Below are 23,050 nucleotides of genomic sequence, written 5' to 3'. Positions count from 1 at the left end.
AGGAGACACTGCAGGTTGGTTGACCCAGGAGGCACACCTGAGGCTGCCCTGAAGGAGGAGGGGGAAAAAGCCATCGACGGCACTGGCGACACGTGCCAAGGACACTGATTTATATGTTTTCCATTTTTGTTTTATTAGCGCTTCGTATCTTTCATCTTTTTGGCCAACGGCAACGTGCGTGGCATTAATGAGCTTCCCCATAATGCCAATTTCCATTTGCTATTGGCAACCCGAAAGCCCAATCTGCGAACTATTACGAGTTCTCATTTTAAAGTGGAACAGCAACCGCTGACTGTGCAAATTAAAATAGCATAAAATAGTCATAAATTGCGCATTGGCGCATTAAAATTTTCTCTACCAACGCTTAAAGTCAGAGAGCTCAATTTGAATTCTCGCAACGCACAGGCAGACAGATAACTGTGGTATAGTGTGGTAAGGGCGGAAAGGGGGAAAGCGGTACGGATAAATGTTCCGACCCGTCCATAAGCCGACAGCTGTGGCCGCCTACACGGGCGGAAGTAGCAGGCAACATAGCGACGGAAATGGTTGCGTATATCCAGGGGCATCCCAATAGTTTGCGGTGCTTTGAATGCGTTGCATTTGCGTTTTACGAAATGAATGCATTTCTATGTGCTCCTGAAATCTCTTTTTCCTCAATATTGTGTTGCACGGTGAACGTGTTCCAGTTAACATTTTCTACAACGAAATCGATTCAGAAATTATTAAATTCCTCCTTAGGCTCTATTCGGTTAAGAATTTAAGGATTAAGCAATTTGTAAATGGAATAAAGCTTTTTCTAATCCTTAACTAAAATTAAAACTCTTGTACAGGCGTTAGTTTTTAAGATTGTATCCATTTAATTGAACTTTTGATTACACAGTTAATTTTGAAACATGGTTTTTAAAAACTTCTGTTAGTTTATAGCTTACTCGCTTGAACTATCTGTCGATATCTTCTCAATAGTCGCCAAAATCCAACTTTGCATTCTTGCCACATCGACAAATACACTGGGTCCACTACAATTGGGTCTGCCAAGGGAAACAACGCCTATAAGCGCTCCATTGAGAACTAGTGGACCACCAGAGTCACCAGAACAGACGCCAGATCTCCTACTTATAGCACAAAACATGTCCTTATTTGGGATGAAGAAAAATGCCAATCTGCATGTGTATTTCCCTAATATCTTAAGTGTGGTTGTTTGCAATTCCGATGAGGGAAGATTCGAGGGGCCAGTGCGTCCCCAGCCAGTCACGATTGCCATATCACATTTTTTGGGACTACTCTCAGCCAAAGGAATCGAATTAATGCTTTCTCCGAAAGCTAAGGGCTCAGCTAATCGTAGTACCGCAATATCATTTGCAAACATTGGTATGTTGTATCTCTCGTGCGATATAATTTTAGCTACCTTTATCAAAGTACCACCCTCAGACTGCTTTGAGGAACCAGCTCGTATTTCAAATTCTTCCGCTGATAATTTTTCAACACAATGGGCAGCCGTTATTATAATATCTTTACTGTAGATGCTACCACCGCATATATGTTGTTTTTTATACTGCAAAGAGATCTGCCATGGAGCATTCTCAATTTCTTCATCAGTGCCACCAATAATACGATTTTCCTTCGAATATTCATGATCCAATGAAGTCACATGGTTACAAATTGTTAAAGTAATGATCGGAAGTAACTGTAAGTACTTGAGATACATTTCAAATCTTTTGAATGCTAACCCCTGTCTGACTCTCTCTTTTATAGTCAAAAATCCATTGTTCCGCTGGTAAAACCTCAAAAATATAATTTAAAACTTATCTTTTCTTCATTTAACTTGTCTAAGCTCTTATCTACTGTTCTTAATAACTTTGCTGTTTTTTTTAAATGCTTTCAGGAATTTCTACCAAGATATTTTTAATGAAATACTGCTTATCACTTAAAACAAGTTTCAGAATTTTAAGATAGGGCATTCGACGTGGTATGTATCGAGGCCCTGCCGCGTAATCGAATTTTTTCGAACAATTTTGTATTTATGGGAATATACAGGTGTATTCCAGAAATCTCTAGAGATTTTAAAGTGAAATGTTTTTGAAAGCAACCGTTTGAAACGTTGGTGTTCCTAAAATATTAGATAAATATTATTTTCAAACAATTTTTTTTTGTATTGTTATTCAGTTTAAAGATGTTTGAATTTAATTTAATAAATATTAAACTTTGTCAAATCTCTCAAGAATTTTAAAGACATTTGAAAGCAAGAGTTTTTTATTTTTAGGAACACAAACAATTGCTTTTGGGTTGCTTTAGCGCTGTTAGAGATTTGTAGAACACACCTGGTATTCTTTTTATAAGGTAACTCAATTAGAAAAAATAATCCCTTAAAATATACCATATGTTGATTACATAAGAAATGGAAAATTAACTTTTTTTTATGTTTTTTAATTAGTTAGACCCTAAACAATTTAACTAAAATAAGCAGAATAAAAGTACCGCAGTACTTTTTTAAGCACGGAGTTAAAAAGTAAGAATATGTATATTTTTGCAAACTAAATTTCTTGATTACGTTAAAGCAGTTTTTGCTTTGAGGGTTTGATGATTTTAAGTATTTATTTCGTTCGTTCGTTAATGAACTATTTTCAACCTAATTCTCTTAAGCATAAAATGTGCTTTGATTTTGATTTTTTGATAAAAACCGCGCTGAAATTGGTTCCCGAGTTAAATGAAAGCTGATAGAAAATGGATTTGGGAACATGTATTTTAGGTTTGCATATCGCGGTCATATCCTTATCAGCGAGCTACCAACTTTGTTGGCCAAGCGAACAAAGCGCGTTTTTCATTTCAATTTGTTAGCGAATTGCCGTTGGTTTAGAGCGACAGAGAGGAAAGACGGAAGACGGAAAGACAAAAACAGGGACAGGAAAGGAAGAGAAAGATCATTGCACAGATTGGATTGGCAGACTGCGCGTAGACATTCAGGCATCTGGCCAATTTAGTTTAACGATGCCGATGCTAATGCAGGATGCAGAGTGGAGAAGTTGAAGCAGCAGCAGCAGCAGCAGCAGCAGCTGCTTTTATCATTCAATTGCTGCCACGCCTACTTGAGCATTTTGAATGCCAAGTACACTGAATAATGCTTCTTTGCTCTTCTTCTCTCTTTTCCCTTCTGCCTTCTCTCTTCTCACTCACTTTCTATTGCTTTGGGTTTAATTGGGTGCACGCAATGTCCGCTTTGAGAAGCAACCACTTGACGCCAAGTTTAGACGGAGGACGACAGCAGAATTAGCCTAACAAGCCTCTGGCCACAAAGAGTGACACTCTCTCCCCTTTTATTCACAAACGGACAGCAAGCATTGTCACCTAGAGGACATTCGTGTTGACAAGAACAACGGAAGGAGGAAGAACGTGAACTGAAATGGATTCGATTGGAGCTGCTGACCAAACTCGCTGCCTCTTCACCTTTTCCTTTCCCGTCCCCTTCAATAGTTAGATGCACGGCTATCTGATTGCATTGTGTGGATTGAAAAGCATTTAAAGCGTTGCCCAGCATCAGATCTTCAAATACGTGTTTGGAATTTTACATGCATACCAAATTGGTTTAATTCAATAAAATCTTCAACAAGGGGAATGTAGGGGAACTAGGGGTAGCCAGTTATGAGTCAGCATCATTTTCTGCTGGCATTTTAAATTGCTTTTGTGTGCCGCAGTCGATAAAAGAGGCGGCAACAGCAACAACGGCACTTGCAACATCCACGGGCCATTTTGCACTTTGTTGTTCACAAGTCTGAAAAGTAATTCTATTAAAAGCAACACAGCACAGTAACAACCAGAACAACAAGTCGATAACATTTTAGCTTTATCACAAATGTAATGTTGAGTCAAGTCAAGTCTTGGCAAATATGAAATTCCATTAATTTGATGTTTGCTCAATGTTTGTGTAAGCTCAAGTGTTCATTCTCAGGTTCATATCAAATATTTCACGGGGCGTATGATTAATGCAGTTTTCTTATTTGATCAGCTTTTAAGTGAAGTATACATTTATGGTTTTTTCAATATGAATAAATTAATACGCAGTTTTACCAATAGTTGTAATTGAATGCAGACGAGTTGAATTTAGTAATAAGTAGTATTTTAATTCATCATAAAACACCATATACACTCATCTACTGTTTCCGACCTTCAATAAATTTTGTTTGCTTGGTAAAGTTATTAACTGATTAAGAACTTAAAAGTCAGACATGTTTTATACTTTTTCAATTTGAATGACTATAAAAGTTAGTGCTTGCTTGTTGGCCACTCAAAAACCTGTTTGGGTCAAACTTTTGATTTTTAATTAAATGCGAGCAAAGGCGAAAAATTGAATACATAAGAGGACTTCATTGAGTTCAGTTCTTCATTGCAATTAATAGGTCAGAAAGCAAACAAACAAAATGGATGCACTCACAAAGCGAATCAACTGAAATTGTATGTTTACCTTCTTCTTCCTTAGCTCGGTGTCATTCCCCCTCCCGAAACAGAGAACGAATCCCTATAGTCAAAGGAAAAGGAAACGTGGGTACTTTTACTGCGATGTATTTAATTGCATCCCAAAGGAGCGCATTCGACAACTGCAACAACAAACAGTAAATGAGGAAAAAAGTTTATTGAAATATTTATTTTTCCCAACATTTTCTTTGCTTTTACCATGTGTAATGAAAGTAACAACTTACCAAAGAGTTGTCTCTCTGTCTGCCTATCCGAGGGAGGAACTCAAAGGGATCTGAGCGCTACTTCTTCTTACATTGCATCCCATGGAGAAATATGATTTGCCAAATATTTTCATCTGTTTGCTCACATTTTCATGCTCGACTGACTTTGTTGTTGTTCATTGCGCAAATTAGGGACGATATACATTTGTATTCTTACCTGCAGAGCTGAAAGATGAACTGCCTTCTTTACTTTCATTAAAACTAACATTGACAGCAATATTTGTACATTTCAATAAATTTGAGAAGGATTCTTTAATTGTAACATGATCATATTTTAATACATTTATGTAGAAATTAAATACATGTTCAATTGGAAAAAGGTTCTTTGATTGCAATATAAGTATTTTTTTATAGTTAGTTTTTTGGAAAAATAGAAATCATCAGCAATAGATGAGTTTATTTTAGAATGTGCTAATCGACTGAATTATAAGTATATCATTTACATAAAACAAATAGTATTTATATCTTTAAGTCCAGCTTACATTTAACCTGATCTGGTATATTTGAAACAGGATAGCTAATGAGACAAGTGTATACAATTTGACTACAGAATATCTTTAAGTCGAATATTATTCTTGTTTTACTAATATTTGAAATATTTTCCATCTTCATTTTCTTAAGCTTTATCTTCATCATTTTGTTATATTTCACAAGTTGAGCTTGATAAAAATATATTCATTTCGTATTTATGTCAAATTTGCAGCTTTCATTTCTTGTGCACAAAACTTAGTTGCGAGTTGTCAGTTTAGGAAATTGTAAAATAAATTGAGACGGGCATTTATCATTTTCCACATAATTCATGTAAGTTTTGTTTCTCTTTCTATCTATTTAAATACTTCTTTCTCTACTCTTTTGCGGGTAATCCGAATATTTCAGAAAGTAGTTAAGGCAAATGTTGAATCCTTGGGATACATAAAACCATCAACAAAATGCAGGCTGAATTAAAATATTTATGCATTGTACGTGAGGCACATGTTTATGTGGCATCATGTTGCTACTGCTGCTGCTGCTGCTGGTTGTGGCAAGTTTTGCAGGCAACGACAAATGGCAACATTTTGATTGTTGGGGGAAAATGTGTGTAAATTTGTTTATTGTTTTAATAAATGTCAACAGTCTGCAATTGCCGGCAATTAAAGACACGCTCGGTAGTTGACTGTTGCATGCAACAGCATGTGGCAACAGCATGTGGCAACAGTAGCCTGTGGCAGTGCATATGATAAATGCCGCCTGTCAAACAAACGAAATCTTCTTATCGACTGCATAAAACTCGCAAAACTCCTTTGTGGCCAGACCCAAAAACCCGAAACCAAAAACTTACGCGCCACAAAATGCAATGACATGATTTATGACCAATCCCCAGAACGCATACATAGTTCGTAATGGGGCGGAAAGAGGCGTGGCAGTGGGTTACGGGGCGGTGCTTATGGCCTGCCATTTATTTAACGTATGCGCAATTTTCTTCGGTTGGATTTCATTTCACAGCGTGCTGCGATTTGTTCGATTGGAAAAATTGAATTATATAATTTTGATGAGCATAATAAAAAGTGGCAGCTGCATTGGGGCATGACAAACGGCATGAATTACCACTCACCACATTTTTTTTATTAAATGATAAATAGTGTAGATTTCTTTAACTTTAAAACAATTTAAATTTTGTTAGCTGTTGAAAATTCATTTATCTTAGAGACAGAGCAATAGCAAAAATAAAATCTTTAGTTTATAAATTTGTGAAATCGAAAATAAATTAAATTCATTGAGGTAAAGAACTCAATCTCAATTTCATTTCCTTTAAGACTTACTACTAATTTGTAGAATTGTTTTCAAATAAAATGAATAACACATGTGGTACAGTGTTGAGTGTTACTTAAATAAGTATGTTTTATTGAGTATCTATTATTGTAAAAATAAATCAAATTTTGCAAAAACTAAATTTTATTTAGTTGATAGTTCCCATATTTAACTTATGAAAGAGAAAAATACAAATTTTGCACATTGGCTTTGGGATATTTAATAGCGGATGGAATTGTCATCTAAAAACGGAATAAACTTGTTCCAAATCGTTTACGACAACTAGAAGTTTTTGGCCAACTAAAAACTAAAACTAGTTGTGAATGTATTTAGCGCCGCATATTCCATTTGCACATGCCAAAAAAATGGATAGTTGTATACTCGAAGCGTTTTTCCATCGGAGCAGGCTTAAAAAAAAATTTAAAAAAAAACGTAAAAACCGCTGCCTAAAAACTTCAACGAATTTTCATGTGCCATGTTCGACGTTTCCATAGACGACTTTTTGGCGTTGCATAGAAAATTTTTGAAAATTGCATTTGCGCCGGTTGAGCAGAAGACTGAGGGAGACAGGGAGGGGGAGTGTATGTGTGTGTGTGTGTGTGTATTGGCTTATTTTGGCCCCTTTGGGCTGAAAAAGTTAAAAATGTTTGGTGGAAACGCGGCAAGAAGTGAATGCCACCAAAGTGGATTGCCAACTGCCGCAGGAGCTCCCGATGTCACACCCCCTTTGCCCCCGTCTCCAAGCACCCCCGCACTATCGCTCACTTGAAAAGGTGTTGGTATACCTGTTACCTGTTACAGCGCTCGATATGCTCCATGCTCTGTGGTCCATTTGAAGAGGTGGTCATGGATTGTAGGCATGGTTGGTGGGCGCAGCATGTCCGGACCTGTCCTGACCTGTCCTGACCTGAGTGCACCTCTTTGTCTATTCAATTAAGCTGGTTAACGAGTGCACCATCCTAAGGCAACTCAGCTCAATATCAAACGCCAACGTCTGGCTCTAAGTGGCTGGCCTCGTTTTTATTGGCTTTGAGTTCTGATGCAATAAACTTGCGTAAAAGTTTACGTCCCGTCAATCGCTATGCGTTTCAATCTCCATTTTCTCACACACATGTTGAAATGAATTTGCAAAAGTGCTTTTCTCCTTGACAAGCCGGAAAGTCCCACTGATGTCTGAAGTGCATATGGTCAGAGTTTAACCAGTGTTTGCTCAAAAATAGTATTAAATATGACTATAAATATATTTCTAGAATTGAGATATTGATATTCATATAACTATTAATATACATTTGGATAGAGATTTATCGATTTACATACTAGTATGAATACTCTTGTGTAATTTTGTAAGCTTTTTTCATAGAGGTAGAAACAAATAGGTAATAGAAATAAAACTAAATATTCTAAAATATATATGAACCCAAATAGATCTATTAATTAAATGCATGTGGAAACGTTCCATTCGTGCGCTTGTATTAGTGAGCTTTTATGTTTCGCCTTCTACTTCGCCTGCACAGAGCTTAAAGCTTACATATGTGTCTCTATGCGTGTGTGCTGTCTGTGACTCAAATATCAGTTAATTGTTTATTATTTAAATATCTTCAAATTGAACTGTATTTGTCAGTTTATTTAAATGCAATGACACTTTTTTGCGCATTTTTTTATATTACTTTAGTGTTCGTGTCACACCACTCAATTTGGTTATTGATTAAACAACAAAATGGAATATTGTGGCGCACTCTTGTGCTTTAATTGTTGAGCATTTTTAATGCCTGAACACGCCCGTACAATCGACATACAATCGTCGTTTACAATTCCCGTACAATGTGCAATCGAGTGCATCCGGTAACAGATGCTGCGGTTGTCATTAAAACGCAACGCTATGGTAAAGTAAAATGTTTGCTCATTTTGCACATACATGCACATGTGTGAGTGTATATCCGATATACCATATAATATCAATCAAATAAACGATATAACGAGTTTGCGAAATTAATTAAATCGACAGAAAGTAACGAACTGAATGGTTTTACGCTTTTGACTGTGGCCATTCTCCAAATGTGAATGTGAATGTGAATACGTATGTGAATAACGTTGTGAATCACGTTTTTTAGTGGCAGCAAACGAAGCGTGAAATCAATTGAAGAACTTTAAGCTGTAATGGTTGACAGGTGTGAGCTTTAAGTGAATACCCGCTGTCAAATGGATAATGGGAATAAAGTGATCAACTTAATGAATATTACACAGCACAACAAAATTAAGTGCATTGAGTTGGAAATAATAATGTTAGTAACTATACTAAACATAAGCTTAATTTTATTTCATAAACAAAGCACAGAATTTAAAACTAAACCTTGCTCGTGTATTAGTGAGCATATATATATGACAGCTTCACTGTCTGCGTGAGCTGCAGGTGAGTTGAAGTCAAGAGCAATCAGGTAAACTAAAATTGTTTATGTTGCACAGTGTAATCGATAGCATAAATCATTTACTGCTGCCTCACCTGGCCAATGGACATGAGTACTGAAGCTCCATAAATCTGGTTACCATTCAGTTGGAATGTATCTGTTTAATCCATGGCAGGATTGATTTGCATTTGCACTTGTCACACGGTCTCTACTCAACTCCTCTCTGGCTACTTTCGAAAGTTAAATAATTTATGTTCAAAATGTGCACATCGATGAGAGAACATATATTTATCTGGTGTTCTTGCCAATGCCACTTGACTCAATTGTCAATTAATGTCGACCAGATGTGGCCGGAGTAGATGATGCCATTTGGAGACATGTGTACCGAAAGAATGGGCATCTCATTAATAACCGTAGCCCCAGCAATCTCAATGCAAATGTTCATACATCACTCATACGTCATGTGGGTTAATCCAATCATTAGATGCCTGTGAGTGACTGAAATCCAACTTGGATATGCTTTGGCGTACGCCTCTGACAGCTCGTCACTCGGCAATGGTTAAATGTGTCTAATCTATGGCTGACGTCTGTGAGGGCCTCAGTTTCAGTTGGTGAATATCAATCAAATTGATAAGCTTCTTGTTCCCTCCCTTTAAATTGGGCGAAATGCTGGCATCATTTGCAAATCCTTTATAATGCCCACTATTTCCGAGACTTAACCCCATCAACAGCAGCTACAACTTCGAGTATGAACACCTTACTAAGCTGTCCACTTAAGTAATTTAATTGATTGCATTAACTAAAGTTTCTAACGAGCAAATTAGTTGTGCAAACTTGAGAGCACAGCAAAAAGTCGATTTAAATTCAATAAAGTAGAAAATGGCTTGGATAAAGTTTTCTGATACGTTTTTAACTCTACGAAACATTATGGGGAAAATAGGAAAAGTTTAGTTTGTGTTGCTATGCCATAAACTTGCTAAACACTTGTTGTTCAAGAATGTTAACGTATAAATTACAGTACATTTTTGTGCAGGTATCATAATAATAATTGGTTCCTTTGTCAACCCTAATAATTTTATGACAATGATTTTTTGCGACACTATAGAAATTCATTCTCTCAGTAGCCCGTTTTATTTTAATAAAAATGAAATACTTTTCATGGGTAATGTCAAAAAGATAAAAAGATTATGCAAACTGTTTAGTTTCAAAAAGTTGTTAATTTGATTTCTGGATCTGGATGCAGTCGATTAATTCTAAATAGATGGCTCGACGACCACCTCCGATACCCAAAACGCATGAGCGTACACCTGGACCGGTGGGCAAAGACACAAAGGCCAATAATGATAAGTTTTTGCAGGATGTGTATATAACCACGAATAAATATCGACAGATGCATGGTTGTCCAGAGTTAAAGGTCAACGATGCTATCAGCAGACACGCCCAGGAATGGGCTAATGTATGAAAGGATTAAGTTTCATCTTTAACATATTTAATTTGATAATTTGATAATTTGATAAACTGCTCCTTAGTATTTGCGGGATAAGAACATAATGCAGCATCGACCGAAACCCAAATATGGTGAGAATATATTTCTATCTGGCGGCATGGATGTAACTGGAGATCTGCCAGTGGATATGTGGTATCGGGAGATCAATGCCTTTAATTTCGATAAACCGGACTTTACGCCGACCTCGGGACACTTTACGCAACTCATTTGGAAATCCTGCACGGAAATGGGCGCCGGTGTAGCACGCAGGTAACATAAATTGATCCTATTTATTTTTAGATTTTAATTAATGTTAATATATGTTACTCATTTAGGGCGGACCGTACTTGGGTTGTTTGTAATTATAATCCCCCTGGCAATGTTGTTGGACTATTTAGGGAAAATGTGCCAAGAAAATTATGAAATTAATATGTTGTAACCATCCAACAAAGCTGTAATACAGGTCCAGAAACTATATTAAGTAATTTATTTGTGAAGGGTTTGAAAAGAAAGGAAATATGGCAATGATTTAAGACAAGCTATTGAAAATCTAATGCATAAGATTTTAAAGTAATTTAGGTAATAAGATAATTTCAAAAAAAAAAAAGTTAACCCCAGACCATTTTAAGTTTTTTTTTTCATATTATAATAATTATTTATATCTCTATTAAGTAACTTTAATTCTTCAGGAAATTCCTTCAATGCTTATGTCCAAAACTTCAGCTTTCGCTTTTGGCACCCAGCGGGATAGAAATTATAAGACTGACATAATTCTACGGCTGCTGGTAGTTCTTAAATGCCAGCCCACAAAGTCTTTGCATAGCTCGAGAGAATTCGCTGGTAAAGGTAAAGATTATAGATCTTTCCGGGTTATCAAATGCAAGCAGAGTTTCACTTTTTGGGATTTGCTCCAGGCGGAATATAACTTGATGCTGGGCCTGAAATATTTTATTGAATTTTATGTTGCGGTTGTGGAATTTAACGCTTCGCTTGCTTTTTTGCCAGAGTTAAGGCCAACATTTAATTTGGCACATTTTTTGCGACAATTTCACGTCACACGTCATTAATTTTGCATTTTTGCCATAAATATCCAGTGAGGCGGCCTGCAAAGGAGGGAGTCAGGAGTGCGGCGTGGGAGACGCAGGTTACATGACGTGACGTAGACATGTTGTTGAATCCCACTGACTTTCACAAGCTCCAAGGGTGACGTAGGTGTCAATGTTGCCTGGGGTCAAATATACGACATTTCCCTCAGTGTTAGCCATTTTTTGTTTTAATTTTTTTTCAAGCCATGTTGAAATTAAAAACGAAAAATTCATGATAAAAATGCATAGTCAATCTCCCGGAGCGTTAAATCGTATGATCACATTTCTCTTGTCCTCTGACTTCCACACTCTCTGTATTTGTTGTTGTTGCTCGCATATTGCCAATTCGCCTTTTGTTGACTTTCGTTTGCCATCGCTGTTGTTATTGTTGTTGTTGTTGTAGCCAGCAGCATTTTTACGGCATACTGCCAACCAAGTTTGATGCGTGGCCAACATTCTGTGTGTGGGTGGGAGTGTGTGTGTGTGTGGTGTTTTTGGGCGTGTGTTCGTTTACTTGTCACTTGTTGGCGGTGTGAAATTGAAGCCAACAGCAGCATCAGCATCAGCATCAACAGCAGCAACAGTCAACGTAACGAACACGCTCTGAAAGTGGTTTATTGGGTTAGGGTTACGGCTTATGTGGAAAGATTCAAGTTGTTTTTGTTGTACTTGTTTTTGTTCTTATTGCTGCAGTAGTTGCTCGGGAGTAAGCCATAAAATATTGGCACAGTTTGAAGAAGTGCAATTCAAAAGGTTGCATAGGCATTAAGAGTGCGATGCAGATAATGTTATTTTAATTAAGGCTGTTTCAGAATTGTTAACTAGCCGGAAACCAACCAACATTGCTGAAACGCTCCTGCATGTGAGTAAACTAATAAAACATACTTTATGTTTTTAGAGATAATGATCATAAAAGTATGCCATAAAACTTTAAATTAAAGTCAGTTCTCCCAAAAGTAAAGATCGCTTTTAATTTTAAAACTTAAATTTAAATCGGTAATATTTAAGGACTGCAGTTTCATATTAAATTAAATGTCCACGAATATTGCAATTAAAAATTAATTTAAAATATTGCTGTACATTTCATATTAAAGCAAAATGTAAATATATTGTTCTTTAAATATGTAAGAAATTTTGTAAAAGCCAAGAGGCTATCAATATGATCAGAAATATAAAACTTGGCTAACTCAAATACATTTTTCAGTTTAAAGAAGACCCTTTAATTTGGCAATATTTTGGGAATTATTCAGTTCAATATAGCCAACATCTTCTCTTCCCACATGTCACATTTAGTTTTCCGTCCACTTTATGTAGCAGCTTTTACTTTATTTATTGATGAAATTTAATTGCCATTCAATGTGCCAGACGGTATGTATAATTTGAGCACTATATTAATGGAATGTCAGGATCTGCAAAGCTCTTATACAATGTAATTAAATCAGACAAACCTGACAATCAGATCAAACTACCCCTTTATACACCATGCAGACTTTGCAGCCTGGACTTTAATTCAAGCGATGCAAATGCGCTATAAAGTCAGCAGACAGACGAGGGGAAGACACGCCGAATGAACCGCTTAAGGAAAAAGGCGGAACTGGTCTGAATACCGCTCGATACTTTTATGCATTGTAATTTGCGCGTAATTTCACATGGAAAACGTGAAAATTCCCTTACAACAACAACTTCATTAACAACAGCAACAACAACAACAACAACAAAACAACACTGTTGGCATATACTTACTGCACAGTTCTCATTTATTTTAATGCGGACAACGCTGACGACGTGCAAATGGCTGCCAGTTTATGCAATGGCTTTTCAGTTGCGTGCACAGTTTTTTCTCTTTTTCTTCTCAGTTTTTCATTTAAAAATTGCTTGCAGATGCAACTGCAGCTCTTGTGTGTGTGTGTTTGTGTGTTTGTGTTAGTGTGTGTGTTTGTGTGTGTGTGGTGTAATTATTAAGCTGACATTGCAGCTGAGCATCGCCTGCTGCTTTCCGCATGTCGCCTGCTGATGCACTTTTCATTGAATTTCAGTAGGTCAACAACAGCAACCATAACAATGCCAATTTTAATGGTCATTACAATAAGGCCATTGGAATAAAAAATGAACAGACACACACACACACACACACACACAGACTACGACAACAATAATGATTCGCATTTATTGGGCTTATGGGGCGTATTAACAATATTCAACTGTGTGGCCTTTACCAACACTGCACGCCCCTTAAGTCGCACAGAGCAAACGAATTAAATTTTAATTTGAGCACGAATTTCAACAAAAAAAAAATCAGATAGTATTGTCAATTTTGTAAGCCAAAAAATGTTGTTCAAATAGTTTTTGCATGCCGAAAATTTACAATTGTTTTTATAGCGTAATATGTTTTGGTTTTCTGCAATATTTGTCTATTTAACGTAATTGTGCAACATTGTCATAAATTGTAGTTTTATTTTTAAATATATTTTTATTTACAAAGACTAAAAATGAATGTGAAAGTGTGCATGTGATTTGACATAGTTATGAAAGTTTGAAATTTGTGAAAAAGCGTCAAGGGAAAAGTCTGTAAAAAATTGACAGTGATTAAAAAAAATTGTATTTTCCAATTAACTCGAATGATCGTCATAAATATTACAGAGTTAAAGTTGTTGAAAATCTGCTCTGCAAAAATTGAGTTTTCGATTGTTCGAGGTATATTTACATGACACTCTAAAGGTTGTGTGTTTAACATAAAGATTACAATAAAAATAGTTTTGGTGAAAAAGTCAGCAAAGTCAACAATAAGAGAGAAGTAAAGCGAGAGAATTAGGCTATCTAGATTACACAATTGGTATCGTTAGCAAACTTCCTTAGTGTCTTAGACATTGATATTGAATTATAAGGACAGCCCAATTAGACCGAGTAAGAGATTTTGCAAATAAGCTATAAATATTTTGAATATCCCTACTTACAAGCACACACAGCGAGAGACAACTAAGAAGGAAGCGTTGCATAAATCTCACTCTGCAGCGGCTTGGAACGAAAACGAATTTGTGGCGCAGCAGAAATCTTTGGGGAAAGGATAACAAACAAAAGCAAACAAACAAACAGATAGACAGTGAAAGGAAAGAAGGAACTGCCTGCTGCATTAACCCAAAAGTTGTCTTGGCATTATTTAAAATCAGAAAACCCTTCAAATTGCATTTTAATAGAATTTATTGCGCCAAACGATTCGAAAAGAAATTCCCACAACAGTATCCGATTCAGGAGGAGGAGCAGTTCTGTGTGCAACTGTAACACTTGACTTTCATGTTGCAGCAAAATGCTATTCTCAAGTCAGAGTCACAGCCAAGTTATGCGATAAGAATGGCTCTTCCTTTGGCTTTGGGTCTTTCTCCACTTCCTCATCCTTCTCATTCTGTGCAGCGATGCGCATCAATTGCAAAATAAAAAAGGAAAATAAAATATACAAATCCGAGTGGCAGGACGAGCAGCAGACAGGACACAAATTATTACTTGGCTCGGCTCCAAAATGTTTAAATTACAATTTGCACAAAATATATGTACATGACCCGCCGGCTGCGGCATGCTGCTGAGGAGGGGTTAGGAGGAAAGATGTGCAAGTGGCCGCAGGAAGCCATTTGGTTGCACTGCATCCTCCTCCCTCTTTATGTGGCGATAAAAATCAACAGCCAAGTAAAAGGCGTTGCTTGTCGAGTTGCTGCTTGATAAACTGCCGAGGGAATTCTCTTGCCACCTGCTGTCGATCTTTCTGTTTGCACCGATCAACGTTGCGTATACGCAATATACATAATGACTGAGAGTTATTATAGCTCTGATTGCAGAAAATGTATTTATCTCTTACTTAACTTAAAATATGTACTTCAAATGAGATAAAATTCAAACGTGAGCTATTTATAATTACTTACAACTTGGCAAATATGAATTTAATGTTTATGAGGCCCTTATAATTTTGTCCAAGCTGAGGCGATTCAAATGCGAAAAGTTTAGTGGGTTAATTTTGATTAAATAACTGTTAATTGTATGGTTTCCTTATTAAACAAAACTTTGTTATACCCTATCCCTTGAAATATTAAAATTATTTTTTAATCCGATTTTTTTTTTTAAACATGAATTGCATAAAATGTAATAGGGTATTTCGCCTTAGATAAAAAAGAAAGGTTAAAGTTTAAATTCAAAAGATCAAAATAGTTAAATTGTCATTAGCACAATTTGCTAAGAAGAACAAAAGACAACGGGCAGGACGCCATGGGATTAACAGCCAAATGGGCCTCCGCCTAGAGGTTGAGGTTGACCGCAATTGTGTGGTCACGTAATGACTTTTTAGCTGCCTCTGTGGCTATAATTTCTTTTAACAGCTCAGCTCATAATTTTTATAAAAAACTGACTGAAAAAACTAATGATATGTGGGGAGGGAGAAGAGAAAGAAAAACGCGGTCGCATTTGCATTTCGTGCATATTTTAATTCATTTAATTTTTGTTTTGCTTGTGCGCTTTAAATTCTTAGCAGGTTTCTTCTTCTGAAGGCTTTGTTTAACAGAATGACAGGCATTTAAAAAAACATTAAGAGTTTTAATTAAAGTTGCTTTTATGTTATTAATGCGAAACTCTTTGGTGGGCAATGTCCTCTCCATCATTCCAAAAAATAAGATGAAAAAAAATGAATAATAAATTTGAAAATATTACGGCCCATGTCCATATGACGACAGCTTCCATATGTGGACGATGGGTGGCGCCGCTGTTGGCACTTTACAAGCGTGACTACGTGTCCTTTTAATATCCTGTGTGTGCGTAGCGGCGCTTCAAAGCTTCCGCTGTAGCAAATAAATAAATATCTGTGGAAGTGAAATATTAATATATTCTACGAGTACACTACTGTAAACAGAAAAAAAGTTTTTTAAAATTTTTATGAATGGTATTTTCATGAACTAAACTAGAGAACATGCTACTGTGGCCGATACTGTCCGTGGCCAGTTTGAGCCTGACTCATTGTTACAGTTTAAAGTTATATATAATTTGTGTCATAAATGTGGCAAACAGTTAGTGTTTAATTTGCTAGTAAAGCCATGGTGGTCATTTCCTTCAAATAAGTGTGTAAAAATGCTTACATCTGCCTAATAATTTAAATTAGAGATTCTAAATATATATAACAATATATTAAATTGAAGTGTTTAGAATTCTGTTTTATGGCACTTGTATGATAATATTGTTGATTATGAAATGTTACAATGCAACAATTGCATAATTAGAATTTGCATAATTTGACCTATTCCGGAAAATGTTAAATTATTCAGCATGTTCCCCATACTCCCATAGTCGATGTTCCAACACTTGACAGACAATATTCAATTACGAGCATTTGCTGAACTGTGCTAAACATTTCAAGCGTCTGCTCCGAAATTAATTTGTTTGTGTAACAGGACAAACTAACAACAATAACAACAGCAATTCCATTCCACATCGTGACACATTGGGCCCTGGCCAGGTATGAAAATTCGGTGTGTTCTAAGCCAGGTGCTGTGCAAACAAATTGTGTACGTGTATGTTGTCCCTGAGTCCTTTGGTAATTGTAATGCGAGCAAATAAACGAGCAAGTGAAACACGAATATTCATACACGAGAATGCCCCCTACAATGAGTAAAGGGAGTTTGGGACATTACAAGGACATGCACAAATACAACAATGCTTAAGGCCACAACCAAATGGCAAAAGGACCTATCACTTATGGAGAGACATGCCTCGAGTGGGAGGAAAGGGGCTTCCTGCCTCCACTGGGGCTACAAGTGGCCATCACAAACTTCGCAATCAACAAAAATTTTTAATTTCAATTCAGTTTTTTTTCCGGTTTTTCGTTTTGTAGCAAATTGGAATTTATTTCCTGCCAACACCTGCCGCAGGTCCTTGTCCCCAGGCGCCAATCGAATTAAGTTATCTCTATTAATAACGAAAGAGCGAGAGAGAGAGTGTGAGAGAGACTTTCAGAGGTATCTATTAGCTTATAATTGAATTTCAAATATATCTTTAAATAGTCCAGATACCAATAATTGATGAAACTTTTGAGTTGGGTTCTGTTCTAGTCTCAGAGATCAAAAACAAACGGATAAGCTTACTATAATTAATTAAAAATTATATAATTATAAATTTTGATTAGTATGAATGTAATTCATCAATACATTTTTTATAGAATAGAAATATAAAAAAAACACCTCACACATGCTTATTTTGTTCCACAAATTTTTGTGATATCAGAACCATTCATTAAAACAAATTTTTTATGTAAATATATATATAGATTTATTTAATAAAATTGGCAAAGATACATTAAACCATACAGAGATAACATTCAAAACAATTCAATAAGAAATGCATTTTTGCTAAAACATACGAGGATATTAAATTCTTAAGACCTTTGAGTCCCTCTATGTCCATTGTTCAAGTTCAACAATAAACATGAAAAAAATGGCACGGGAAACAATGCACTCTTTTTTAGTGCCATTGTCTTTCATATCCAGGTTCACCTGTCAATGCAATACACCAATTTTGAGTATTTTTCATTAGTGCATTTTTTACAGTTGTTGTTGTTAATTACAAAGGTCCGCTGGATGTCTATAAAGTGTTCGTTTCAATTCGAAATACAACGCCCTAAAACGCAATGATGCAGGATTCAATGAAGAGAGAAAGAGAGAGAGAGAGGGAGGAATGAGGAAAGGAAAGGGAAGCCTTTGTCTTGCTCTCGCCCCTGGCCTGTCAAACGATGCAGCTGTTGTTCGCTTTCGTTGTCGTTTTCGTTGTAGTTTTCGTTTTCGATTTCGCTATTGTTTTCGATGAAACAGAACAGAGACAGCAACTATAGAGAGGGGCAAAAAGTGACAGGAGGGGGTCAGAGGGGCCCGAGAACTGACCTATAAATCATCTAATGGCCACAGCGTTTGGTCTGGTTTGGTTTGGTTTGGATTTCGGCCAGTTTCCCTATCCGCCTCCTCCTGCCGCACATGTGTCAATATTTGTGCGAAATGCGGTTGCAGTCGCTCCGACAGAAAACACTCTCCATCATTCCTGGCATGGCATCGGTTTTGGGGTTCGGGTCTATTTTTATACTTTTTTGAGAGTTTTCAGTTCGAATTTGTTGTTGACTTTTTTTGTTGAAATTCTGCAGCGTTTGCATTGTCTGTCTGTTGGCGAAAGACAAGCTTTTAGTTGTTTAAATTTAAGTTGCATCGTGTGGCCCCCAAAACAAAATAAAAGTATCTCAAACATTGCATGGCCATCCATATAACAATTTTTACTTCCATCATCTGTCTTAGATTTTTTTGTTCAGAATTTCCTATTGAATATTTCAACTATTTCCGCTTGGTAAGAGTTCTACATGGTTGATTTTGCTTAATTTCCGTTTTTATATTTTCGTTTGCTTTACCCTTTGAAACAGTCCCTTTTCTCTCTCTCTCTCTCCCTCTCTCCCTTTCTTTCGGTCTCTTTCTCTACTCAGAGATGGACATCTGTTTTGCAGTTCATTTGTCATGGAATTGAATTTCACTTGTCAGTTTTTCTTTTACATTTCTAACGGCACAACGTGGCGTATGAGCAACTTATTTGCCATGTATCATATACATATACGATACAAAAATAAAATTAAACGCATCCGAGTGTAAAATTTTAAAGAGTTGCTAAATTATAGCGATAAGGAAGCAAACTTCATCACTAAACAGTTTTGTATGTGATTAGAGATATGTTTTATTTGGAATAAATCATTAATGGACCCTAAATTTTTATTTATTATTTTTGAAGAACTAGGCAAGACTTCAAAATTTTTGAAAAATTTGGTTTCTAGCTTATTAAAGAATCTAACTTTAAATAATAATTTAATTTTAATTTTTCAGAACTAAGCTAAAAAATGTTGATCAGTTAAGCTGGGTATGGACATCGACATGCTGATTTCGCCACTGTTTTTGTTATATGGATTTGACATTTAGCGCACAGCTTTTTTTCGATGTCTATACCCAGCTTTAGAATAAATACGAAGTTAAATTTTCTCATGATGAGCCTTATTGCTTACTTTTGCCAGATATTTTCGAAAAGATTTGAAACCAATCAGGGTCAATTATGAAAACCCATGCTATGAGAGCAGCAAAAACCAAGAAATTCCCAAAAGCAGGACAGAAACCTAACGACGATTCAGCCGCAAGCAGGTCCCAAAATAGTCATAAATTTAAGCGTTTTTAACAAAAAACAGACGGTAGAACGTAAAAAACAACGATGGAAAAAGACAAACAAATAGAGAGAGATAGAGAGAGAGAGAGAGAGAGAGAGAATGGAAAAGGGCAAAAAGAATGAGGCCCTAACAACTTGGCCAAGTTACGCCCGAGGAATTGTGCTTAATTTACTTTTGCTTCCCTTTTGCAGCAAAATCACTTCTTTCACTTCTTCTACGTTTATTTTTTCATGCTCTTCATCTTCATCTTAATTTTATTTTTTTGTGGTTCCCACACTTAAATAGCGCCCTTAATGACACTTTAAAAAATTCATTTCATTTTAACATTAAAAATATGCATAAACTCGAGTTTAATGTAATTAATTTGCTAAATGACATGCATATTAGAATGTTCTTAATTTTGCATACTTTTTGTTTGCGGCTTGGAATTTGTCGAGATATTCATAGGAAAAATGCTGTTCTGTCTGCAAGGCAAGGCCCAAACTAAGTTAACAACTTAAAATATTGTTTTCAATAAGCTCCACGTTGCAAAAGCAAAATAGGAAAGTTTGTGGAGGGAAAGAAAAAAGAGGTAAGGGCGGGTCTTCTTGATAGCACTAGTTGCATTATCTACATGCAGCAAAATGATGTTGCTAAAGCGCGAATAGTAAGTGGCAACATCATGATGTTGTCTTAAGCGACAAGAATAAAGACGGGTGGGAAGTATGCAGCGTGGGAATGGCGTGTTGTAAGGGGGAAATGAGAAGCACTTGTTTTACAGAAGAAGCGTTCTTCTTTGTTTTGCATTAAAATAAAAAAAGAGGAGTTTAAACACAAATAAAAATTGACTTTTAGATACCCTTTAAAGCAGAAGTGGGCAACTAAATTTGGCAATTCAGCTTTACAATTTCGGGTGTCAAAAATTGAAATAAAATCTTTATCTTCATTATTCTACAAGTCATTTAACTGTTTTTCAATCATTAAAAACGCTTATCAAAAAGAACTAAATTCTTTGAAAGAAAAATTAAAATAAGTTTCATAAAATAAGAGATTCAATAAATTACACGGTATTAAAAGTTATAAGATTTTAACCCAAAATTTAGCGGCTTCCTATCTATTCGTTAATTACAGAGCATTCAGAGTTTAGCTAGTTTAAAGCTAGGTTTAACAGAGCAAACCAACTAGAAATTTTCTAATGTCCAGCTCTTCGTAGGGTATACAAAAAAACCACACAGACATAATCACGTATATACAAATACAAACTCTTACACACACACACATCCATAAACAGAGAGACAGGAGAAACTAAACTGAGTGCTTGGCAGAGAGTTGCCGAGTTAGTGAGAAGCAGAAGGGGGCGGGTGAAGGGGGTTTGGAGCATCATGTACGTCGACAGCTTTGTCAGCGGCAACAGCGCGGGGCATTAAGCACGTCGGCAACATAAATATTTTAATTTTGCTAAAAATTTGTGCTGAAAAGTCGCTTTTTTGCATTAGGAAGTGCGAGGCGAAGTCACACTCACACACACACACACACAAACAGCATAAACTTAACAAAATGGCGTCGACGAAAGGATGCGCAACGCAGATTGCTGTTGTTGTTGCTGTGGTTGTTGCCTCGCATGGCGATGTTTGTAATGATAAGCGCTGTTAGTGTTTTACTTTAATAGGCAAAATTATGTGCGCACCCACACACACAAACACATAGTCATTCACTCATACACTTACACTGGCGCCGCCCACACAAAAGGCTTTGACTGAAACACGGCTCAAAGGCATAAATTATTGCGGTTAACAGACAACACAGACAGGACATTGCAGGAGGACGAGAAGGAGCAGGAGGAGAAGCAGGAACTGTTGGCCATGGAGAGAATCACAGCCGGATGGCTTTTGGCTGTGCCTCTGCCTGGCGCGCTGCCGAGCTTTGGCCAAATTAAAATAGTGTCGGCCTGGCCTACATGCACTATGCAGCTTTTCTTGTTGTGCACGCTGGGAGCATTCTAAGAATAATAAAACTTGATACCCTTACAAAAAAAGGAAATTTTATAATAGCTATGCTTATAATATGTTATGCCGGGTTTTCACAAAAAGCCTGTCAACCAATTCTGGATCAACTACAATTTTTTTAATACCAAAAGACTTGTAAAATTTTTCTTCTTACGGTCTTATAAGTTTCAAATGTAACTTTCTTAAAAATTTTATTTAATTTAATTTTCAGCGACTGATTTTATATTTTTGATTTTAATAGAAATATATAAAGGGAATCTCGCAGTTGAGTACTCTCAGCTGGTGCATTCTTACTTGTTCATTTTGACAATGAGCCAAATTAAATGCCAAACTTTTGTTAAGATTTATGCATAGAGTTCGTTAGTTCCACATAAAACGGATGTAGCAAAACAAATAACAAATTCAAAGTAAATTGGCCAAATTATAATATAAGTCAAGACAGAATCTGAGTAAATGAAGAAATATTAATTTAGATTTAATTTTGCGATTATTAAATAAATTGCAAACTTACAGAACGCATGCATAAGCAATGCAAAAGCTTTTGATATTTGTTCATAAATTGATTATTATCCTGGAAAGCCTTGATGTTTATTAAATCGAAATCAAATTAAAAATCATGAGAATGCTGTGCCAATATTTGCGAATATTTTGAATTCCATAACGAATCTGGTCAAATTGAATATTGTTGAAATATTGTAATTTGATGGTCGATGACGAAATCGGAGGTGAACAAGAAGGACGAAGTCAACCTGGAATTTACCAAAAGTCTGCTTTTGTTGGCTATTTGTTGTTGGCAATGTTGTGCATTGTTTTGTCTTATTTGTTTTTGCCGCATTTAACTGAAACCAAATAAATTTGTACATGAATGTGTAATTGCAGGTGATGCTCTTATTATTTAATTACTGAGAAAGCAATCAATCAGCATTAAATGGCCCAAAATCAGTAAGAAAAGCAAAACCCTCAATAGTACTCGAAACTGAGATACCCAGCTCTATTTATGCCAGCAGCTGCTTTGGCAAATCTACATATAGTACTTATCTTCAAGTATAAAAACTTTTCAAAATATTGATCAATCTACTCCGACTTGTGTCTATATAATTAAATTCATATTGTATGAATGTATAAAGTCTATAAACTTTTATATGAATTATGCAAATGTTGTCTAAATTGTGCGGTGGTTAGAAGACGTGATTAGTATACAAAAATACATTTGTGATAAGCTAAATGCAAAATTTTAATCAGCTCTTCGATTATATAGAGAAATAAAACAAATGGGAAAGGCTATAGTCGAGATCCAGACCATAGCATATATAAAAAGTACTGTAAAGAATTTACTTCCTTATAGAAACTACTGCATAC

At 36.0% G+C, this 23,050-nt stretch overlaps 2 protein-coding genes across 2 annotated transcripts; one reads left to right on the top strand and one right to left on the bottom strand.

Moving 5' to 3' along the window:
* Positions 1 to 833: 833 nt before the first annotated feature.
* On the bottom strand, positions 834 to 1,713 carry LOC117782015 (trypsin beta-like). Its single transcript, XM_034618923.1, has one exon. The coding sequence runs from the start codon at positions 1,703 to 1,705 to the stop codon at positions 926 to 928; it is 780 nt and encodes a 259-aa protein (XP_034474814.1). The 5' UTR covers positions 1,706 to 1,713; the 3' UTR covers positions 834 to 925.
* Positions 1,714 to 10,154: 8,441 nt separating this feature from the next.
* Positions 10,155 to 10,887, top strand: LOC117782019 (Golgi-associated plant pathogenesis-related protein 1). The gene is made up of 3 exons (XM_034618929.1): positions 10,155 to 10,379; positions 10,453 to 10,679; positions 10,745 to 10,887. Exons 1-3 carry the CDS (start codon positions 10,185 to 10,187, stop codon positions 10,830 to 10,832), a joined length of 510 nt encoding a protein of 169 aa, XP_034474820.1. The 5' UTR covers positions 10,155 to 10,184; the 3' UTR covers positions 10,833 to 10,887.
* Positions 10,888 to 23,050: the final 12,163 nt, after the last annotated feature.

The sequence above is a fragment of the Drosophila innubila genome (assembly GCF_004354385.1).
Source record: "Drosophila innubila isolate TH190305 chromosome 2L unlocalized genomic scaffold, UK_Dinn_1.0 4_B_2L, whole genome shotgun sequence".
Lineage (NCBI taxonomy): Eukaryota > Metazoa > Arthropoda > Insecta > Diptera > Drosophilidae > Drosophila > Drosophila innubila.
This window is presented reverse-complemented; position numbering and strand designations above follow the sequence as displayed.